Genomic DNA, 23,881 nt, shown 5'->3' with positions numbered 1-23,881 from the left:
TAAACTGATGAAAAAATAACCTCTAGGCCTGAGGATGAGCAAATTCAAAAACAAACATCCGATCTCCTTGACACAAGGGGGCGCTAGATTCAACATAATCTAATTAAAATTAATGACGATGGCAGATTGAGAGGGTGTTATACAACAAAATCTCTATTTGCTATTTATTTTGGTGGCCTCATTTGCATATGAAGAGCGAGGCATTTAATTGGATACCTGGAAACAATTGGTTATTTTTCAAATAAAAGGCATTATGCTTGAAGAATACTTCAAAAGAGAACACAATGTGTCCTCAGTGTGATGCAAAACAGGTCCTCAGGACACACGATAGATGTCAATAGAAGTATGGTTTACCATAATCATTAGCCAAAAGGCTGGGATGGCCCGCACCAGCTGCAAACACGTTTTAAAGCTCATTTTTGGTGGTAAATTAAAAAATTACAAACAAAAAGCAACACCGATGACGTCTGTACAAAACACAAGGAAATGTTCATGAAGAAAGAATGAATATACCGTTAAAGTCAGAATTATTAGCCTACCCTGTATATTTTTTCAACAATTTCAGTTTATTTTTTTTCAACACATTTCTAAACAAATGAGTTTGTTCTGTAGACAATTAATAAAACATATTGCTTGAAGGGTCACGAAACACCAAAACACGTTTTTTTTTAGCTGTTGACTGTCATATATGTGTCCCACGTTGCCAAAAACACTATTAGGACACATATTTAGCTAACAAGTGAAAAATGGTTGTTTTTAAGTTGTTTAGTGCAAATTCGTTCTTCCGGTTTAATTTTTGTAGCTACATCACAGCAAACAGGACATTGTGTAAATTCCAGAGCGGAGATTGGCTGTCTATACCAGTCGCTGCAAGGTGAGGTCATTGGGTTTTCAGCATTAATTCATCAGAAGACTTGATTCGAACCAATTAGCGTTTTGAATGAGATGCAACTCCAGGAAAAGTTGTTCGGAGACATGGGTCGTCAGTGTTGCGTTTATAAATGTGCCGCAACGAAGATTTTGTTTCCATTTCCCCGTGATTAGATCACAGCAAACATATGTTTATAAAGAACATTTTTTTTACCAGAGAGATTTTAGCATCTGGAAATGGTGAAATCCGGATTTGCAGCTCATCTTCTTTAAAAAAAAAAAAAAAAGGTGGCGCTCCAGTTGGTGTTGATTGTCCTGCCTCTACAGATTTGGTAAGTGTTTGATCACTGCTCTTTTTTATGTTTATTATACAGTTGAAGTCAGAATTATTAGCCCCCCCTGAATTATTAGACCACTTGTTTTTTTTCCCCCCAATTTCTGTTTAACGGAGAGAAGATTTTTTCAACACATTCATAAACATAATAGTTTTAATAACACATCTCTAATAACTGATTTATTTTATCTTTGCCATGATGACAGTAAACATGGCCCTTTAAGGGGGCTTAAAATTATTTAAAAAAAACTGCTTTTATTCAAGCTGAAATAAAACAGATAAGACTTTCTCCAGAAAAAAAAAATATTATAGGAAATACTGTGAAAAAAATTCTTGCACTGTTCATTTGCACATCATCATTTGGAAAATATTTGAAAAAGAAAAAAAGTCATTCAGAGGAGGCCGAATAACTACATGAATATTCACTCACCCTCATGTTGTTCCCCACCCTCTATGACCAAATATGATGATAATGAAAATAACATGAATGACCTGAAGGTAAATAAATGATGACAGAATAATTTTTTTGGGGGGTAAACTATCCCTTTAAAAATACATGCATACTTAAATCATCACAAATTTCCAAATATCCGCATTATCTGAGTCTTTGGCAGTGAGCTGACATTCATCAGGCTTAGCATTTGGGCATGCATGGTCCCCCTTGACATACAGCAGGAGTCAGATGGCTAGACATCTGCCCAAAAGTCCAATGTGAATTCCCATTTGAATTGATTCAACAGATTCCAGCGAATGTTTCTCATTCCCTTGTGAGAACAACACTAATCCCGCTGCAGCACTTGGCTACGCTTTGGAAGAAGGGTAGGATGATTATGTCTAAAACGCTACTCCATAAAGTTTGCAACCAGCCAGTGTTTATCAAGACAACCTGCACGCATGGCGTGAAGAACCTGAAATGGAGAAAAAAGGGAAATCCTGTGATATCTTTCTCTTGATTAAAATAAATCAATAATTCTGAAAAATGGCTACCTACTCCTGGTAACAAATGTTTAATTAGTTCTCCTAAAAAAATGGGTTGAATAAACCCAGTTCATATATATTTGAAATTAATGAGTAGGTAATTTCAGCAAAAGATTGTTTACATAATTTAACATAATTCGAAAATTCATTTAGAACACGGGTGTCAATTCCAGTTCCTGGAGGGCCGCAGCTCTGCACAGTTTACTTTTAACCTTAATTAAACACACCTAATCAAACTAATTTAATTTTTCAGGCTTTTTTAAACCTACAGGTAAGTGTGTTGGAGGAGGGTTGGAACTAAACTGTGCACAGCTGCGGCCCTCCAGGAACTGGAATTGACGCCTGTGATTTAGAATATTGCTTATAAGTCCCAAATATTTAGCCTAAATAAATATATGCAGGGCGACGCAGTGGCGCAGTAGGTAGTGCTGTCGCCTCACAGCAAGAAGGTCGCTGGTTTGAGCCTCGGCTGGGTCAGTTGGCATTTCTGTGTGGAGTTTGCATGTTCTCCCTGCATTCGCGTGGGTTTCCTCCGGGTGCTCCGATTTCCCCCACTGTCCAAAGACATGCGGTACAGGTGAACTGGGTAGGCTAAATCGTCCGTAGTGTACGAGTATATGTGAGTGTGTGTGGATGATTCCCAGAAATGGGTTGCAGCTGGAAGGGCATCCGCTGTGTAAAAACTTGCTGGATAAGTTGGTGGTTCATTCCCCTGTGGCGACCCCTGATTAATAAAGGGACTAAGCCGACAAGAAAATGAATGAATGAAAAATATATGCTGAAATTCTTCTAACAAATGGCTAAAATAATATTAATTGCAAATCTAGAGTACATATAATAACATTGGAGTGCTTGTTCTCTTTTTTTCAGTGCTGTATTATTAAGGCATTTTGAAATTATTTCAGTGCATTTTTCTTCTAAAATTGTAGCTTTGACTCTCAGGGAATGCATGCAGGATCAACAAGTAAAAGTAAATAAATCTTCAATGCAATGTATTTTACTACACTTTTCAGAATCTACAGTAACTTACTGTAAATTGATTAGAGCAAAAATACTGTTTACAATTACAGCACTATTCATCTTGCTGTATATGCATTTACAGAATTGTATTGTATATCTTTACTGTAAAATATACAGCAAGTTACACAATGCAACTTTTAAAATACAGTAACACACTGGATAACTGTCCTACAGTAAACAGTTCATATTCCAGATACTGTGCAATTTACAAAAAACATTAACTATGTATGGATATCAGGCATTAATGTAAAATCTAAGAATCTGAGGTGCTCTACCAGATGTGAATGAAGCTGAGGACGGCGAACACAATCCCAGCGATGAGGGACACTGGAACAGCCAGCACAGCTGTGATGATACGGTAAAACCAGACCCTGGAAACCTCGAAAAGAGCATGACTCCAGATCCAGACCCGATCACCACTGCGCACAGACACCGGCTCTGCTATCACGTCCTCAAAACTGACCTGTGCAAAGAGAACATACTGGAAATCAGCAGCCTTTATCACCTATCTTTACCTAAACATGATTAAATCCCTTTAAAGTCGCATCAGCTTGACAATGCATCTGATCAGCTGTTTTCCCTGCTGAAAAAAAACAGGTTAATCTGGTTGGCTGGTTTTAGCTGGACAACCAGCCTGGTTTTAGAGGGGTTTTGGCCATTCCAGGCTGGTTTCCAGCCATTTCCAGCCTGGTCTAAGCTGGTCAGACTGGGAGATAACCAGCTAAACTAGTTTGACCAGCCTAGCCAGGGTGGGAACCCAGCCAAAACCAGCTATGTCCAGCTTAAACCAGGATGGTCAAGCTGGTTTTAGATGGTATTTTTTTTTCAGGATGACCAGCTAAGACCAGGCTGGAAATGGCCAAAACCCCTCTAAAACCTGGCTAGTCAACCAGCTAAAACCAGCCAACCTGTATAGGCTTTCAACAGTTTTTTTTTTCTGTTTGTCAGAAATAATAAAGGACAAGTGCTAGTTACAATAATGCTAAGCCAGTCCTTCACTTGAATTAGCCTAAATCACTGTTTAATTGAACAAGAATACTCTTGTTACATTTTTTACATAATTATTTTTTACATAGGGTACTTTTTTTTAATGAAGCAAACTACTTAGCTAAGCTAATCTTTCAATGGTAGGCTAATCACCAATGGGTCTGGCCACAGTGGTCATAGATTTATGTTTTGTATGTTACATTAGCATTACACTTTGCAATTAAACAGATTTAAGCTACATTAAAAGAGAAAGTAAAGCTGGCCTGGCTTAAATAATCTTTTAGTAACCTAAAAGAAATTGTCAATTAACCTTATAACAACATACATTTATTTTAACATATTGTATATTTTTACATGTATATGTGATACATGTGTATTATTTTATTACATATATTTTGTATAATAACCAATAACCACATGTAAAACGTTTGATTAAGCGCTACATTCGTTATACATAATTTAAGTACCAAAACAAATGGGCTAAAATGATTGGTTGTTTTATGTAAAAGGTGGGGCTTCAGCACTACATCCTCAGCGACGGCAATAACAATATTTTCATTTCGCTAAGACAACAAAGACAATCACTACTTCTTCTGAAATACTACAAAATATCTGGTATGCATCTGCCTCCTGTATGGAGGAAGCTTTTTTTGTCAAGTAAAAACTAAAATTAGCAATGGTTAGCCTAACATAAACAATGCTACATTAGCCTTTATGCTAGAGCTCTGCAAGTCTTTAATAGTGTCCGGTCAGCTCATTGAGGAATAAGTTAGCTGTTGCTATTATTGTCTACATCATTATATAGCAGATATTCACACATGTTCTGCTAATCCATCTCCTGCTACCAGCTGAGCTTGTCTTCAAAGACTGACAAGGATCCTTACTCTGCATTAAATTACTACTACTAGGCCTACTACTAAATGCTAAGGAGTTGGATGTATGATGAAAAATATTTCACCTAATTTTATATTTAAACAACAACTTTTCTTTTTATACTTGTATTAACGTGAATGAGTTTCTGCAAAGTATATAAAAAATAAAGTGAGTTTTACTTGTAACTAGAAATAACTTGTATGATTTGTATATATAATTGCATTTGTGCTACAAAGGTTTATGTTTCTTTATTTAACCAGATAAAAACCCATTGAGATCAAGATCTTATTTACAAGGGTGACCTGGCCAAGAGGTCTGCAACACACGACTTCAAATTATTCAAACAATAAATAAATTTAAATTTAAATAAGTTTGAATACTAAATTCAAACACACGACTTCAAGAACAGTCAAATTATAAGATTCATTTGAATGAAGGGCATACTCGCTTTTTGACTTATAAAGAAGGGAACTTGGATATGAAGGCACCAGTCCCAGTCAGAAGAGCCTTGTAGATCAGAGTCATCCAGTGGGTGTAACTTCTTACATACAGAGAAGGCCACTCTTGGCATACAATTCACAATGGTGAATAAGTGTCTGACAGCCTGTAACAAACCTTAGAGCACTGTGATAGACGGAGTTTAAAGGCTGAAGACATTTGGTTGAAGCCTTCAAAACATCCCCATAGTCAAGCAAGACAACAAATGTTTACGAGCTTTAAGAGAAAAGCAGGATGCATTTCGATAGTAAAATCCAAGCTTAACTCTCAATTTTCAACCCAAATTTGCTATATGTTCTTTGAAAGAAAGCTCCTAATCGAGTAGAAAACCTAATAGCTGGAAACAAATTTTTTTTGTTGACCTTGGTCAGTGGTAATTAATGGTTGGTTCTACACAGGAGTGGAACGATTTGTGAAAATCATTAATTTAGATTTGTCTACATTTAAAACCAATTTATGATCCTTAAGACGAGACTGAACAATATTAAAAGCAGACTGTAAAAATTGGTTGGCCTGAGAAAATGAAGAAGAGCAACAATAAATCACTGTATCATCAGCGTACAGATGATAAAAGGCATTTGGAAGGTCGTCGCACAAGTTATTAATGTAGATAGAGAATAATATAGGCCCTAATACTGATCCCTGTGGCACTCCTTTGGACACCTCTAAAGATAAAGAAGGTTTACTGTTTTGCACTCTTTTTATTACCATATAAACCATTTATTACCATTATTATTACCATTATATATATATATATATATATATATATATATATATATATATATATATATATATATATATATATATATATATATATATATATATATATAATATTAATAAATAATAGTAAATAAAATGGAATAAAACATAATATTCACTACAAAATACATCAGAATCAGAATATTTGTCTTGTTTTCTTGTAAAAATATTTAAAAAGTTTTAAATCAATATTCATTCAAAAAAGAAATAAATGAAAATATTTATATAATAAAAAATAAAATCAATAATTTTACATTTGTATTTATTTATTGTTTTTCTTGCATGCATCTCGATTTAAAGTTTTTAAGAGATTGTACAAGAAACAAGACTAATATCTTCTTGATTGTGTATTTTTGTTGTGAATTGTCATAATTAACATGTCTATCAGCTCCAAAAGCTCCCCAACATGTTCACCATTAAAATGTTCATTCAATAGATAGTTCAGATGTACAGTAGCCAGACATGCAGAGATTACCTTGAGACACTCATTTATCTGTCTTGGGTCACGTCCATTGATCAGAGGCTTGGTGTCGCTCTGCGTGGAGATCATATCATCTTCTTCCTCTTCCTCCAGGACAGTTTCCAGCTGTGTCTTCCACGTCTGCTGTCCCTCGTCGTCCTCTCCGTCTCCTGCGTCCCTCAGGTCGATCTCAGTCTCACTGGAGTCCACACTGCGCATCATGGTGCCTGTCATCAATATGAGGCTCAAGAGGTCATAAAGACAGCATCAAAACAGGCATAAACAGCCTCACACATACACACAGTGAATGGAGAGCCGCATCGCTGTCCTGAAGCTGAAACGGAGATCTGGGATATATTAGGAAAGTCAACGTGCCCTCGCAGGCATTCCCAAACAGGCCCCAATGGGGAGATGCCAACCCCTACTGATACTAATGCTATAAATACTCCATTAGTGACTGGTCCAATGCAGAGAGCTGGTAAGATTACAAGGGGACTAGTGGTATGAAATATTAAACAGAATGGAAGCTTTGATTTTGAGCACTGGGTTTTACACTATAAAACAAATCTGTGCATAATAGATAATGTCCTTGTAGACTATTTAAAGTTACCTGTATATATATATACAGTACATCTACATAAAACACACATTGTGGAGTTTTGGAATTTTTGTTTTGAAATGTAATCAATCGATCAATTAAATAACAAATCAATCAACCAACCAATCAATAATTCAATTAGTCAAGCCACTGATCAATCAATAAATGATTCAATCAATCATTCAGCCAACCAACCAATCAATTTACTCAATCAGCAATTCGACCGACCGACCAACCAATCAATATTTTAATCAGTAATTAAAAAAATATTGATAACCAATCAAGCAACTATCCAATCAATAATATACAGTAATTAACCAACCAATCAACCAACCATCCAATGAATTAACCAATCAATAGATCAGCCAACCAGTCAATAACTTAATCAATAATTTAATCAACCAAACAACCAACCCACCAACCAATCAATAATTTAATTTACCAGCTTACCAACCAATCAATCAATCAATCAATCAATCAATCAATCAATCAATCAATCAATCAATCAATCAATCAATCAATCAATCAATCAATCAATAATTCCAAAATTCAATCAATCTATCAATCAATCAACCAACCAACCCACCAACCCACCAACCAATCAATAATTTAATTTACCAGCTTACCAACCAATCAATATTTTAACCAATCAATCAATCAATCAATCAATCAATCAATCAATCAATCAATCAATCAATCAAACAATCAATAATTCCAAAATTCAATCAATCTATTAATCAATCAACCAACCCACCAACCAATCAATAATTTAATTTACCAGCTTACCAACCAATCAATATTTCAACCAATCAATCAATCAACAATCAATCAATAATTCCATAATTCAATCAAGCTATCAATCAATCAACCTACCAACCAATCAATAAAAGAACCAACAACTAAATAATTCAACCTATAATTAACAGTAATTCAACCAATAATTCAACCAACCATCCAATCGATAATTTAATTAAATAGCCAACCAGTCAAAGAACCAACCAATCAAAGAACCAACCAACCAACCAACCAATCTAACAACAAATCAACCAATCGATAGTTTAATCAGCTAACCAACCAGTCAATAACTACCATCAATCAATCAATCAATCAATCAATCAATCAATCAATCAATCAATCAATCAATCAATCAATCAACCAATCAATCATTTATTCATTCATTTTCTTTTCATCTTAGTTCCTTTATTAATCTGGGGTCACCACAGCGGAAAGAACTTCCAACTTATTCAGCATGTTTTTTTTTTATGCAGCGGATGCCCTTTCAGCCGCAACCCATCACTGGGAAACTCATTCACACACATACGCTACGCACGATTTAGCCTACCCAATTCAACTATGCCCCATGGACTTGTGACAGAAACCGGAGCACCCAGAGGAAACTTACGCGAACGTGGGGAGAACATGCAAACTCCACACAGAAATGCCAACTGACCCATCTGAGGCTCGAACCAGCGACCTTCTTGCTGTGAGGCGATGGTATTAAACAAACGTATTATGTTATTTAACATAATAAACAAAAATGTGAACACCGGTAGAAAAAAAATTTAATAGAAAAAATAGCGCCCTCTTGTGTTGGTTTTGGAACATTTTCACAGACCTCATTATCCTTTTAACAAACTGCGTTTCCATTAGTGTTACTATTTGTAGTCGAACAGAGTTATGCGATTAAACCCTAAATCCTGAAAATTGTCACTCTGACTTCAATTCATAACTTTATTATAATTTGCAAAATACGATTTTATAGCATTTAGCGTTTAGTGTACATTTGTATTATTGAGCGTTACATACCTTGCCACCATGTTGTTGTGTGTTTACCAGGCAATTGTGTTTTCCTGGGTGTTTCAGTTGCTGTATTATCTTTATTATCCTGCTCAGATGGTGTCATAGTGGGTTTTGTTTGTTCTGGAAAGCTCTCATATTAATCACCATCATTGTTTAATCTCACAGTTTATTGCATTGTTTTTATTCCAGTTCACCTTTGCTCACACTGCCTGTCTCGTGGATTGTGATGTCAGACCATCGCTTTTTAATAAATGTTCTTTTGGCAGCCGCCCTGGTTTAGTTTGCTTTATCCGCTAAGTCTAATCTGCATTCAAATCTCCCCATTAGAATTAAAAACTGGACACATAATTACAGGAAACATGCTTTTACATGATAGACTGAGACCTGAATTGATACTGTATGCTATAGAATTTGGAGAAAATCATCGTCCCGGTTGTTAAAATTTGCAATACTGTTGCAAAACAGCTGTCCTCTGGCAGATTTATTATGTTATATAACATTATGCATTTGGGCAAGGTCACAGGGTTTACAGAAACACACAAAGCCAGAAGTCCAACAGGAGAAATACAGCTTAAAAATCAAGTAGGAATTTATATATGAAAAATATATATATGTTTTAAAATTTTTATGCTCAGCCTGTTTGCATTACATCAACTAAAAATGCAGTAAAAACAGTGATATTTTAAAATAGTGATAACATTTAAAAATAACCTGTTTATACTTGAATATATGTTAACCCTTATGTAGGATGTTTTTATCCACTCTGGGGTGATTTTGAGTATTAATTTAGCCATAACATTTTCTGTGTTTTAGCTAGCAGAATGATTATTAAATCTTATTAATTATTAATAAGATTAACAAATCTTGTTTTGAAACATATTTTAATTATATGCTTTAAATTTCAACAATACATTCTGGGTAAATGTATACCCTTTTGTAATGTTCGGGGTGAAAACTCCACTGAAATACACTGAATTAAACTGCTGTAAAAACACATCAGATAACTATTTTATTTTGCATACATCTGTTAATTAACCTCAATCCTGATTAAACTACTGAATTGTTTAGAAAAGTACAGGATTTTAACCCTTTAATTGTCAAATTCATAAACGATGTCACTGATTTGGTCAACATGCATTGTTTTTGATCATTTTTCTCTCTCTCCCTAATTTACTGTTGGTGGCTGTTTTTGCCCCATTGACTTCCATAATAACCACATTTTTTTGATTGCAAAACCATGACATTTCCTCCGGGTGCTCCGGTTTCCCTCACAAGTTCAAAGACATTTGGTATACAGGTGAATTGGGTAGACTAAATTGTCCGTAGTGTATGAGTGTGTGTGAATGTGTGTGTGAACGTTACCCAGAGATGTGTTGCGGCTGGAAGGGCATCCGCTGAGTAAAAACTTGCTGGATAAGTTGGCGGTTCATTCCGCTGTGGCAGCCCCGGATTAATTAAAGGACTAAGCCGACAAGAAAATGAATGAAAGAATAACAACAAATTAAAGTGTGTAGGTGTGTCTGTGAGAGTGAATTTTACGCATTTACCTTGATGTCTCTGAGAAAATCAAAATATGCATCTCAGCTTTCAGAACTACATATTAAAACAAAGACTTGCTTGTTTATGCACCATCACATGTGGTCATAATGGCAAAAGCAGCTACCAACAGTAAATTAGAGAAAAAAAAATTAACAGTGCAACAAAGCTAATGTTGTTACTAATCGTTCACACGTCCAAGACTGTGTTAAAAGGAAAAACAAATCCAACTTTTTATATTGAAAATACGCCATTTTGTGTTAGAGTTAGAGTTAAGACTCTAAGAGTTAAACTCCAGTCATTTCTTTAAAAAATCTAATGCATATATATATATATATATATATATATATATATATATATATATATATATATATATATATATATATATATATATATATATATAGTACTAGTCATCAATATGAATCGCAGCTGTGTGTGTGATGACGGACAAACAGGGACCGGTGTGTGTGAGTATGACAGTATATGTAGTCCATGTGATAGTGGATTTGTAGTTTATTAGCAATCCACAGTTGTTGGATCACCTATAATCATAACAAGCATGCTATTGAAAATAATGGTAAAGAATGTCCAAATTAACCAGCAAAATGAGCTGTGTGTTTAACACAACTCCACATATGCTGCACTCTACTCAATCACTGTGTGTCAAGCTTTCAGTGACTAGTGTCTTTATTAAACAGCGAAACAATCTGGCATTGTCACTTCAACACAAGTCTGACATCTACAGAAGCAGTCCACATTTGCATTATAAATAACAGAATAAATCTATAAAAATGATTAAAAAATACTTCAATCAGAAAAAAGCCTTGGTTATTTGATTTTCAGTTTGTTACTCGCATATTAAATAGTGCAATAGAAATACAGTAATACAGTATAAAGAAGGTATTCTTTGTAGTAAATATTTAATAAACTAATATTTAAAAAAAACTTTCAGTCAGGTTTGATCCCACAATTTATATCAGTATTTTTCCAAATGAAAACAAGGCTGTGAGATATCACCAGAATTAAACATGACAAAAAATAGGTTAAGTTCGATGACAATTCATAGTGATTTCAACTCATAGTGATTTCAGATCAAATGCCTTTAAATCTAAATCAGCTCTGTGTTTGTAAACATGTGGGCGGAGTCACCACTATAAAGAGTTGTGATTGGATGAAGGCATTTGTTGTTTATTGGTTGTCGCCATGTTGCCAGTTGCTGTATGCTTGAGAGCTTTCATGAGCATGAAAACCCTAATGCAAAAGCCAAATGATTTGGTCTTATACTTCAATGTTCTTGTGCATCTCCATAACTTTCGTAGACTTTAGTTCAGGGGTGTCCAGTCCTGTTCCCAAAGTTCCTAAAATGTTTCAACCTGAGCAAACATGCCTGCTTAAATGTTTTTAGACCCAATCCCAAATCACACATCAAAATATCCGTATTTTGGGGTGCCATGTTGTCCCAACACAAATTGATTCAGTTACCTTAATTGTTTTTACAAATGTAAGGGGATTGAACATAAGACAGTCAAGTTGACCCAAGAAATAACCTTAAGAATTGTGTTGTTTCAACTTATTTTAAATAAGTCATCATACAGATCTATAGGACAGACTGGAACCCATGCAAGCTACAGCGTTAATGAATGTCTATGTAGACAAGTGAAGAGGTTAGAAAGTACCCTCATTTAGGTACCTCTAAAAGCATGAAGGAGTACTAAAACATTTACATAGGTTATAACTCATGGCAATAGATTGTGCATGGAAAGACGCCTGCAGGCCAGCAGAGGTATTAAAAGTTGTCGCAATGCACATGCGTATGAGTCAAATGAAGTATACTTTGAGGTTGTGTATTTTTCTGTACAGTATATGGTAGTGTACACATAGGGGCAGTTGTGACCTAATGGTTAGGGAATTGTAATTGAAAGGTTGCAGGTTTAATTCCCTGTCCTTGCAGGATTTGAAGATCGGTTAGTTAACTTTTGGCACTGTTTCCATCTTCAATACCAAGCTGAGGTGGCCCTGAGGTAAGGCACCTAACCCCTGAATGCTCCCCGGACACTGGGAGCAATAGCTGCCCACTACTCCAGGTGTAAATTCACTGTGTGCGTGTGCTTACTCACTGAAAATATGTGTGTGCTCTTAGATAGATTCAAAGCAGAGTACGGTACTGCTTTTTTTTTTTTTTTTTGAGTATAGTTAAAACCATACTTGACAAAGCTCACATTATTTAAAGAAACAAAGTATACTTTGGGATTAAATCGATAGTTCATCCAAAATTTAAATTTACCCTTAAATGATTCCAAACTTTTATCTTTTTTTTTCTTAAAGGTGCAGTAGGTGATTGTCTACAGATGTAGAGAACTTTAGATTTGTACATCTGCATACCCTGTTCACGCAGATCCACTACTGCGCGTGCACGACAGAGAGAGAGAGAGAGTGTGACAGCAGTAAAAACAAATCCTGAATCAAAACTTTTTCAAATCCTGAATCAATATTGGAGTTACGTTTGCATGCTGGAGGATGAGTGACACCATGGCTGAAGTATTTCTCCTAGACAGGTAATGTTATGTTTAAAAAGTATTTTAGTCACTCAAAGCGGATGTAGATTGTGTTGTTTTTTTATTAATGGGTTATATGCAGGTGTTGTTCTGCCACTAAAATCTTTTATTAATATTTTTATTTTCATAAGGGCCTTGTACAGCATCGATATTGTAGATTTCTATTTAGTTTAACAACAAAACATCAGTAAATAGCGCTACTTCACATAGCCTGCTTTACTGAAGTGAAGTTTTATATTCACATTGGTTTATTTTTTAACAATGACAACCGATGATGTGCTCCCTATACTGTTTACTGTTACTCTGAATATTTAGTCTGAAATAGCATGTAAGTATGGCTTAGGTATGCGTGTAATTCCTGCACGCCGCTGGCCAACCACTAAGCATACAGTTGTTACATGCATGACATACTGCACATTAAGACAAGTTTTGCTTGCTACACAACTGAAATCTTGCTATACAGTTTTTCATTGGGAATTGTAGTATTATAAAGTAATCTAAAGTTTTCTAACTGTGCGTTTGGGATTTCAGGAGGCGTGGCTTTAGACAACAGGAAAGGGATTGTAATTCAAAGAAATTATGCTAACGGGTAGCATTTTGGCAGATCACCTACTGCACCTTAAACACACACACATACCACACACAGATACACACACAGATACACACACACACACACACACACACACACACACACACACACACACACACACGCACACACACACACACACACACACACACAGAAATCCTAGTAGCTAGTTGGTAGACTCTGGTAGTCTCTGAGTTACATAGTAGGAAATATCAATTTCCTATGGACGTCAATCCATACCAGTTTCCAACATTTTTCAATAATAAATATATTATTTATAAAATAAAATTAGAATAAGTGAAGTGTTCAATGTGCATAACTGATTACAGATATATATATTTTTTGATTGAACTATCCATTTTAACTCATAAGTTCACACTTTAGTCAAATTTTCATGACTGTCTGCTGTACTCTGCCATGAAGCTTTCATTAATGTGGTCTTGACAGAAGTTTACATTGAGAGCACACATCATAATGCTAAAATGATGAAGGGGACACCTTGCGGTCTCATGATCTTAAATTGAAAGTTCACAAAGAAATATAATTTTCTTACTTTTTAAATTTCTGCCTTCTGTTGAATACAAAAGAAGATATATTAAAGAATGTTGGAAAAAAAAACATCAATTTTTTTCCTACTATGAAAGTCAATAGCTGCTTTTCCCCCCCAAAATTCTTCAGAATATCTTGCTTTGTAAATGAATTATAGAGGAAATAAGCTCAAACAGGTTTGGAATAAGTGAAAATTGGGTTAATGGTAAGGAAAGTAATATTTTACAAGACCATAGTAGGGACTGAGCCAAGAAACCCTGAAGGCCTTCATTAGTTGGTTCAAGTGTGTTTAATCAGAGAACTTTCCAGAAGCAGGACTGGACACCCCTGCTTTAGGTGATCTCTTCAGGTATTTGCCCTGGTATCCTAAAACTTGTCTGGTCCGTTGTATTCCTCGATGTAGCCATGTGATAATTGCATCTAACCCCATCCCTGTCACCTCTCCTGTGCAAAAAATGGAAAAAGTCTTCATGTCCTGAGCGTTCGTGGCCTGACGGTGAAGGTCGCACTGGTCTGCCAGCCGATCGGCAACACAGGAATATCTTACACAACTCTTCCCTAATCTGCCGATTGAGCAGGCCGTAAAAAAAGGGATTGACGGCGAAAGTCGAATACGCCAGCCAGGTGACGGGACCTTCGGCTTCTTCAGAAGTACTATGGGAGATACCCAGGGATAAATGAAGGTGGAAAGCGAAATAAGGCAGCCAGCAGAGCAGGAACTGACCCACGATGATGGCTAAAGTAAGTGCTGCCTTTCCACCAACAAGTGTTCTCCTTTTCCGACGAGGGACTTGATTCCTGCGGACGCTTGTGCTGGTGGTGATGATTGTAGTTTGGCTGTTGACCGAATCAGACCTACGTTTCGGATGAGCCGTCGCTATTGTCCAACTCGGGATCGGTCCTCTTTCCCGGGCAGCTGTGTGGGCGACCTTATAAACATTCCCATAGACGGCAATAATAATAGCAGCCGGCACACAAAAACAAACTGTGCAGAATAAAATCGCAAACACTCTCCTATGTCCGCTGTGGCTCCAATGGAGGGAGCAGTGAGTTGCTGCGATTGAGCTTCTACTTCCATAACTGGGCCATCCGAAGACTGTCGCGAGTCCTAGCAAAGTGGACGCCACCCAAACGAGTCCCATTACAGCCGCTGACAACCAAGGGGTCATTTTAGCCTCGTACCTCATAGGATGCACGATGTAGAAGTAGCGTTCGATGCTTATCACAGTGACCGTGAAGATTGAGGCAGATACAAGAAAGGCATTGAGGAATATGTACAACCTGCATTCGAGTACGGAAAAGACGACGCCGGCGAAGAACGGCGAACCACAGACAATGCCAAGCGGCATTAGCAGAGCGGCACATAGCAAATCTACAATGCAAAGGTGACAGACTAAACTGAACTTGCGGAGATGTGGCACTTTCACCACTATGGCTAGCACTGCGCTGTTGGCTATTAGTGCTATCGCATTAAGGGTCACCATTACGACGAGGCCTGACATGTCTCGTAAACGTGACTGCGGGTTGGACATACTCCCTAACTGCATGCTGGGAGCCAGATGTATGGGGTGGCCATGAGTCAGTGTCTCATTAAGTTCAGTTTCATTGAGCTCTGCTGCTGCTGGAGGTAATCCAGAAGCATCCATTGTTTACAGTGTAGTGTGCGAAATACAAAGCAGAAATGTAGGGTTCTCCATCTTCTAGCAGTCAGGAATGGGGACACATCAGCTGGCGGTTAAAGGTCAACTGTTAAAAGGAAAATACGAAACACAAAAATTAGTTTAACATGTATTTCATTGCATACATATAATGCAGTTATGCTATTTATAGCTCTTTTGCTTTTTAGTGTTATTTTTTTTTATCTTTTTTTATCTTTATCCTTTTATTAACATTTCAGTTTCAGTTTCTTTTATTTTTGTCATTCAAAACATCACAATAAATTGTAATGCAGAACAAAATTATGTTGCATCAGACCCAGTTTAAAACCATAACCCAGTTTAAAAAAATCACAGAAGGGAATAAATTAAACTTAAATAATTATTGCAGTTTGTTATAACAGTTATAATATTAACTATTTGTGCTAGTTTAACTATTTATAGATTTTTATTTTTACTAGCTTTCTATAGTATTTAAAATTCATTCATTTTCTTGTCGGCCTAGTCCCTTTATTAATCCGACATTGCCACAGCGGAATGAACCGACAACTTATCCAGCAAGTTTTTACACAGCGGATGCCCTTTCCGCCGCAACCCATCTCTGGGAAACATCCACACACACAGTCATCCACTACGGACAATTTAGCCTACCCAATTCACCTGTACCGCATGTCTTTGGACTGTGGGGGAAACCGGAGCACCCAGAGGAAACCCACACAAATGCAGGGAGAACATGCAAACTCCACACTGAAACGCCAACTGAGCCGAGGCTCGACCCAGCGACCTTCTTGCTGTGAGGCGACAGCACTACCTACTGCGCCACTGCTTCGCCCAGTATTTAAAATACTGTATTCAAAAGTATTATGATGACAGGATAAAAACTATCACACACTATAACTACAGATGCTATAAATGTATGGCATAAATAGTACAATAAAAACTAAGTTGTTAATATATTTAATAATTTAAGTATTGTTTGCTTAAATCTATAAATTGTTCTCTGTCTAGGGCAACGCAGTGGCACAGTAGTTAGTGCTGTCGCCTCACAGCAAGAAGGTCGCTGGTTCGAGCCTCGGCTAGGTCACTTGGCATTTCTGTGTGGAGTTTGTATATTCTCCCTGCGTTCGAGTGGGTTTCCTCCGGGTGCTCCGATTTCCCCCACAGTCCAAAGACATGTGGTACAGGTGAATTGGGTAAGCTAAAATGGCCGTAGTGTATTAGTGTGAATGAGAGTGTATGAGTGTGTTCCCAGTGATGGGTTGCTGCTGGAAGGGAATCCGCTGCGTAAAACAGGCTGGATAAGTTTGCGGTTCATTCTGCTGTGGCAACCCCAGATTAACAAAGGGACCAGGCCGAAAAGAAAATGAATGAATGAATGTTCTCTGTCCACTTTTTTAATGTATCTAAAAAGGCTGTTTAATTCCTAGATTATTTTTCAAATATGCTGTTAAAGTTGTACAATATCCTGAACAAGGATATAAATTGAAGTAAAATGGTTTTGCCTAAAACATTTAATAATGACTTTAATGGACTTCAAATAATCTTTATTTTATAGCCCTCCTTACAATGTAGATTTTGTCATATCATCTTAACATAAATGCAGAATCAAGACTAAATATTATTTCTATAATATTTCAAATTGTTAAACTGAAGCTGCTTCAGTTCAGTGTAATTTGCTATAATAGTTTTTATATTATTTTCTATCTGGGGTTTATCAAAAACAAATGATTAATTCAACACCCCAGTATATGTTCATTGTAGGGATTGGTGTATTGACTACCTTTTGAATAATACATTTTTTTATTAAAAACAGTGTAGCAAAACCATGGTTAATTTGTGATTGCCATACTTTAACTTCAAATGGTAAGACCGTACAGTAGTGTGTCAAATGGTTAAAATAGCGCTGTATGTACAGTAGAAGTCAAAATTATTTAGCCTCCTGTGAAGTTTTTCTTTTTAAAAATATTTCCCAAATGATGTTTATCTGAGCAAGGAACTTTCTATGGCGAGGCAGTGGCGCAGTAGGTAGTGCTGTCGCCTCACAGCAAGAAGGTCGCTGGGTCACTGGTTCGAACCTTGGCTCAGTTAGTGTTTCTGTGTGGAGTTTGTATGTTCTCCCTGCCTTCGCGTGGATTTCCTCCGGGTGCTCCGGTTTCCCCCACAGTCCAAATACATGCGCTATCGGTCAATTGAATAAGCAAGAGTCTATGGGTGTAACATGTTTGCAGGTTTATTTTATTTATGCAATATTAATAGTATTAGTACTAGTATACTGTACTTGATTTATTGCATATGGGGTACAGGTGAATTGGGTAGGCTAAATTCTCCGTAGTGTATGAGTGTGTGTGTGAGGATGTTTCCCAGAGATGGGTTGCGGCTGGAAGGGCATCAGCTGCATAAAAACTTGCTGGATAAGTTGGCGGTTCATTCCGCTGTGGCAAAATAAAAGCAGTTTTAATTGTTTTTAAACCGTTTTAGGTCAATATTATTAGCCATATTGTCTACAGAACATCCCATCATTATACAACGACTTGTCTTATTACCCTAACTTGCCTAATTAACCTAGTTAAATGCCACTTTAAGCTGAATACTAGTAGGCCTATCTTGAACAATATCTAGTAAAATAGTTATTAAAACTATGATGTTTAGAAATGTGTGGAAAAATATACATGTGGATAATAATTCAGGAGGGCTAATAATTCTGACTTAAACTGTAAATATTTCAAGTACAGTAGGCCTACACGATATTATATTATGGTAGTGTTCAAAAACATGATATAACTCTAAAAGCACTTTCAAACAAAATGTAAATTCATGTCATGAGTTTTTGTACGAGTAGGTTTTAGAAACATTTCTAAATGATCAGGTGATTAGCGTAGCTAATTACATTGACATGAGATAGCGAAGTAGGCTTGATCAGTTGGAATAATTCATGCTTCTCTGTTCTGTTGGTGGTGCTCGTGGTGCTGTGAGCTTTTGAAGCGCAGTATAATGAGCTCAGTTGTTTAACTGCAGCTGCTGGGTTTTCTCTAGCATTAGCATTAGCATGAGCTCACTGTCACCTGCACATCACTACTATGAGCTCACGCCACAGACGTCATGCTATACACACAGTAACACGCTAACACAGGGTGATGTCATTTACTGTACATTCACTGACTGAAAAACATGATCACTTGTCTGAAAACTTAGAAACCTAGTACTTGTAAACAAATCTTTTAGGTGACGTTAGCAATACACAAGTTTATGACTATCATACATTTTTACCATGATTTACATAAGAAACACACCGATACAAAATTAATTTTGTCAAGCATATTTATTTAGTACAAGAATTATTTGATGGGTTATTAAAAGACTCTGTTTAGAGTTCAAGAATAGCCTATATTATTATAATAATACTACACTGTAAAAACATTATGTAAATTTGCAGTAAAATTACAGTATTACTGGCAATTTTGGATAAAACCATAGCTACTTTTCATAAGCATATAATGTTTATAAATGTTTAGATTGATAAAACTGTGACCAGCAGACCTTTATTACGTACCCCGCCAGTCATTTAATTTCACTGCACATACCAATAATCAAGGCACCTCTAATCTTTAGTCTCAGCTCATCAGCACACGTCCATATAGAGAGTCTAGATAATGAATGCAGAGTAATTTGCCTCAAATAAGCGCAGTATTACATCACCAGCATTACAGCAGCACTGAACGTTCCAGCGTATTTTAGGCTAATCGCTTTGTTTATCTCGATGGATTGATAATTCCTCGACCATGTACATGAGCAGAGCCAAAACTAACTTATTGGGTCAAGAGTGGAAGATAATGCAAAATCTAAAATAACACTTCTATCATCCTCCATCCCTAGATTCAGGGGAAAAAAACTATATTGGATTTAGTCCTGTCATCACATGGTGGCTCAGTGGTTAGCACTGTTGCCACACAGCAATAAAGTCGCTGGTTTGAGTCTCGGCTGGGTCAGTTGGCATTTCTGTGTGGAGTTTGCATGTTCTCCCAGTGTTGGTGTGGTTTTTCTCTGGGTGCTCCAGTTTCCCCCACAGTCCAAAGACATTCGGTATAGGTGAATTGAATAAACTAAATTGGCCGTAAAGTGAATAAGTGTGTGTGAATGTGAGAGTGTTTGGGTGTTTCGCAATACTGAGTTGCGGCTGGAAGGGCGTCCACTGTGTAAAACATATGCTTGAATAGTTGGCGGTTCATTCCGCTGCGGTGACTCCTGATTAATAAGGGGAATAAGCCGAAGGAAAATGAATGATTGAATCATGTATAGTAAATATAAAGCCAAAACTCATACGATTATGTATATTTGTCTTTAATTATTTTAACTCTGTCTGCATTTTAATAGGTTTTAATGCTTTTAAATGCTTTATACATGTTTTTATTAGTTTTTTTTCTTCATATTTTTAATGTAACTTTAAAAACAACAGTAATTTCGGTGCCAATGGTGTAGTGAAAAGTGCTTCAACTATTATTATTATAATATTATTAAATAAATAAAGTAAAAATAAATCAATTATTATTAACGATGATCATAAATTACTTTGAAAATGTGCTTTTCTTGGTTAAAACCAATTCATTAGCTGCATGTTTAATTATATATAATTCATTTTTGATTGTATAATACAAACACAATGTTCATGCTGCTGTGATGGCGTATTTTATTGAAAATAAATATAAATAAAACAAATTATTAATATAACTCCAAACCCAAAACCTGCACATCTGTTCATTAGATGACTAGACAATCTCGGCTGAACAGAGAGATTACTGGGCAAAATAAAGGGGTAGAAAAGCTACATGGATTAAAAGTGGAAGTCACTGATTTACCAGACCTTTGTATCTGAATTAGGGGTGTTTGTTGCTATGGTAATATTATTATATCATTGTTTTTTTATAATTATTTTTTCAGGGTTTCACCTTTGTTAAATAGGATAGTAGAGAGTATTGACGGGAAAGTGTGGGGAGTAAAAAGGGGAGAAAGATCGATATAGGACATCGAAGCAGGAATCTAACTAATATAAATATTAATAAATATTATTATAATATTATTAAATAAATCAAACAATATTTTTATTAGTAAAAACTATTATATTTAAAAATATTATAATATTATTTATTTATATTTATATAAATGTATTTTTCTATTTAAGAGAATAGTATTAAAAATGTAAATGATTTACTTTTACTCATTTATTTAATAGTATCACAGCAGCGTGAACATTGTTTGTATTATTATTCTGAATGATTAATTAAACATGAATGAAGAATAATGAATAAAGAGTGCATTTTCAGTGTAATTTATAATCATTGTTAATAATAATTGTTTCATTTTTATTTGATTAATTTAATAATATTATTATTATTTTATTATAATAATATTTATTTATATTATTATTTATATATATATTATTTTTAAATATTTATAATAATATCAAATATTAATATTGTTTACTTTTATGTTCAGAATGAACATACTTTCAAAATTTGTTGTTGCATTTTTTATATGTATATACAGTGGTCAGCATGATTGAGTATACCCCATTTTCAAAATAAATATTTTTATCCATTTCTCAGTGAATTTACGCAATGTATTTTGGTGCATTTAAACAAAACATATTTATTAAACAGATATATTTATTAAAATAAAATTTTAGTCACTGAACATTTTTAGAAATGGAAAGATTACACATTTAAATTCATGCAAAATATTGCAAAAAAAAAATTACAAACTACTACAAAATTATATATTTTCTGTTTCTCTTGATTTTTTTTGGTATTTTTTATTTTTTTAGAATTATTTTATTTATGACTTTTATGGCAAATTGCAGTAAAAAAGAAAAAATTGTTATACATAATTTCAAAAAGTTCAGATAGTATCAACTTAAGCGCATACAATGTAAAACAAAGAAAAAAAACATACCAACAAATAAAAAGGTAAATAATAATGTGGCTTAACAAAAACTACAGTTGTACAATCTGTATCACACAATACAATACTTTGCACTTAGAAAAGAAGAAGAATCAATTTGCTGGAACAAGGTCTTGGTCTATATTTGACAATTATTTTTAATTTTATTTAATATTAATTTTATTTTATTTAATATATTTCCTTAATATATAAATTTGGGCTACTAATTTTTAAACCATTATCGCAAGATATTTTGTTAGATTAGCTTCAGATTTGGCTTCAGTGGTAGCTAATCTAATGTATATGCACAAATATAACATTGTAAAACATCCTTTAGAAAATATTAATTTAAATGAGACATTTGTGGGGGGTGTACTTACATATGCTGAACACTATATATAGATATATAAGCTAAATGTAAGTATAGTAAGCTAGTAAACATTCATCTATTGTTGTTGTTTTAAATAACTGAGAAAAACAACTTTTGTGTGTTATTCAGGATCATTAAAACTTTATTCTGTTGTTTAGCATACTATCAATTATGCAGCGTTTGTTGTTTACCAAGAATAAATTAATTATTAGAAGCCTAAACAGTTCCATCAGACGATCCATGTAAGAGTAACAAGCTAGATGTTTAGTCCGAACAGTATTTGTATGTATTTTCATTCTTTAAAACCTACAAATAGCAATAAATATATAAATCTCACCTGACATCTGTCACGTAGATCTGGTCGAGCATCCTTCAGTGTTCCCGAATCCCGGATCTGTCCATCGGGGGAGTTTATCCAGCACTTTAGGGAGCTTGATGGAGTTGTGTTTGGTCTTTGCACTTAAGAGCAGCGGAAACCATTACACTGACAGATGTACATGATGTGCAGGTCAGTCCATTACACAGACACTCATTACACTGAGTCAGTTCACCCTAACAGAGGAGGCGAAGAAGACAACAATAACACACTGCAACACTGAGACTCAAACTGATAGAGAGAGAGAGAGAGAAAGAGAGAGAGAGAGAGAGAGAGAGAGAGAGTGCAGAAAGCAGCTGACCAGGACAGTCACCAATCGTAATAGTCACTCACACTATATTAAAACATATTTGCACAAACACATGCAATAAGAAAACAATAAATAATAAAGATTATTAATTACTTTGGTTATTGTGAACATTATTAATAATAATAGTAAAAATATTTGCAACTTTTTAAAATTTTATTATTATTCTTATGAATTGTTTTATTATATTTTTATGTTTGTATGTGTATATTTTATTGTATTGTTTCACTTTTTATTATCATTATATAATAACATATATCATTTTTATTTTCTTCATTTTCTTTTCAGCTTAGTTCTTTTATTCATCAGGGGTCGCCACAGCAGAATGAACCACCAACTTATCCAGCATATGTTTTACACAGCGGATGCCCTTCCAGCTGCAACCCAGTACTGTGAAACACCCATACACTCTCATTAATTCACACACACACACACACACACACACACACACACACACACACACACACACACACACACACACACACACATACACACACACAAACACACACACACACACACACAACCGACCATTTTTGTTTATTCAATTCACCTATAGCGCATGTGTTTGGACTGTGGTGGAAACCAGGACATACCGAGGAAACCCACGCCAACATGGGGAGAACATGCAAACCCCACATAGAATTGCCAACTGATCCAGCCGGAACTCAGGGAACACAACCTTCATGCTGTGAGGTGACTGCGCTACCCACTGTGCCACCGTGTTGCCAGCATAGTATACTGTACTTGATTTATTGCATATGTTTGTGTTGTGTGTTTTATTTCATGTACTTTTTATTTATCACTATTGTGTGTGTGTGTTTGTGTGTGTGTGTGTT

The 23,881-nt window shown here is 35.4% G+C and overlaps 2 protein-coding genes and 2 long non-coding RNA genes across 5 annotated transcripts; 2 read left to right on the top strand and 2 right to left on the bottom strand.

Moving 5' to 3' along the window:
• Positions 1–545: 545 nt before the first annotated feature.
• Positions 546–7,128, bottom strand: cav4a (caveolin 4a). 2 transcript variants are annotated; one of them, XR_015501712.1, is made up of 3 exons: positions 6,795–7,128; positions 2,758–3,665; positions 546–2,358 (listed from the first exon to the last, which is right to left on the bottom strand). XR_015501712.1 is itself a non-coding variant. In NM_001114568.3 (3 exons), the coding sequence occupies exons 1-3, from the start codon at positions 7,011–7,013 to the stop codon at positions 1,962–1,964; spliced, it is 558 nt and encodes a 185-aa protein (NP_001108040.3). In that variant the 5' UTR covers positions 7,014–7,114; the 3' UTR covers positions 1,440–1,961. The 2 variants fall into 2 exon arrangements, 1 of the variants encoding a protein (NP_001108040.3); NM_001114568.3 differs by having other exon boundaries at positions 1,440–2,112; positions 3,478–3,665; positions 6,795–7,114.
• LOC141376653 (uncharacterized) lies at positions 4,701–9,442 on the top strand. The gene is made up of 3 exons (XR_015502852.1): positions 4,701–4,804; positions 6,894–7,257; positions 9,367–9,442. It is a non-coding gene; the product is annotated as an uncharacterized LOC141376653 (long non-coding RNA).
• A 1,935-nt stretch (positions 9,443–11,377) lies between these two features.
• LOC141376654 (uncharacterized) lies at positions 11,378–13,889 on the top strand. The gene is made up of 2 exons (XR_015502853.1): positions 11,378–12,812; positions 13,479–13,889. It is a non-coding gene; the product is annotated as an uncharacterized LOC141376654 (long non-coding RNA).
• A 278-nt stretch (positions 13,890–14,167) lies between these two features.
• si:ch211-213o11.11 lies at positions 14,168–23,065 on the bottom strand. Its single transcript, XM_087274034.1, has 2 exons — positions 22,700–23,065; positions 14,168–16,149 (listed from the first exon to the last, which is right to left on the bottom strand). Exon 2 carries the CDS (start codon positions 16,047–16,049, stop codon positions 14,736–14,738), a length of 1,314 nt encoding a protein of 437 aa, XP_087130160.1. The 5' UTR covers positions 16,050–16,149; positions 22,700–23,065; the 3' UTR covers positions 14,168–14,735.
• Positions 23,066–23,881: the final 816 nt, after the last annotated feature.

The sequence above is a fragment of the Danio rerio genome, chromosome 11 (assembly GCF_052040795.2).
Source record: "Danio rerio strain M-AB ecotype USA chromosome 11, GRCz13ab, whole genome shotgun sequence".
NCBI classification, from domain to species: domain Eukaryota; kingdom Metazoa; phylum Chordata; class Actinopteri; order Cypriniformes; family Danionidae; genus Danio; species Danio rerio.
The sequence above is the reverse complement of the archived record's forward strand: the minus strand, read 5'-3'. Positions and strand labels throughout refer to the sequence as shown.

Bases quoted from the DNA above. Each gene is read 5' to 3' on its own strand.
- cav4a (NM_001114568.3), bottom strand. From the start codon at position 7,013: ATGACAGGCACCATGATGCGCAGTGTGGACTCCAGTGAGACTGAGATC. The intron at 3,666-6,794 runs GTAATCTCTGCA...CTCTTTGCACAG, and splicing joins AGATAAATGAGTGTCTCAAG to GTCAGTTTTGAGGACGTGAT. The intron at 2,113-3,477 runs GTAGAGCACCTC...TCTCCATTTCAG, and splicing joins CTCAGCTTCATTCACATCTG to GTTCTTCACGCCATGCGTGC.
- si:ch211-213o11.11 (XM_087274034.1), bottom strand. From the start codon at position 16,049: ATGGATGCTTCTGGATTACCTCCAGCAGCAGCAGAGCTCAATGAAACT.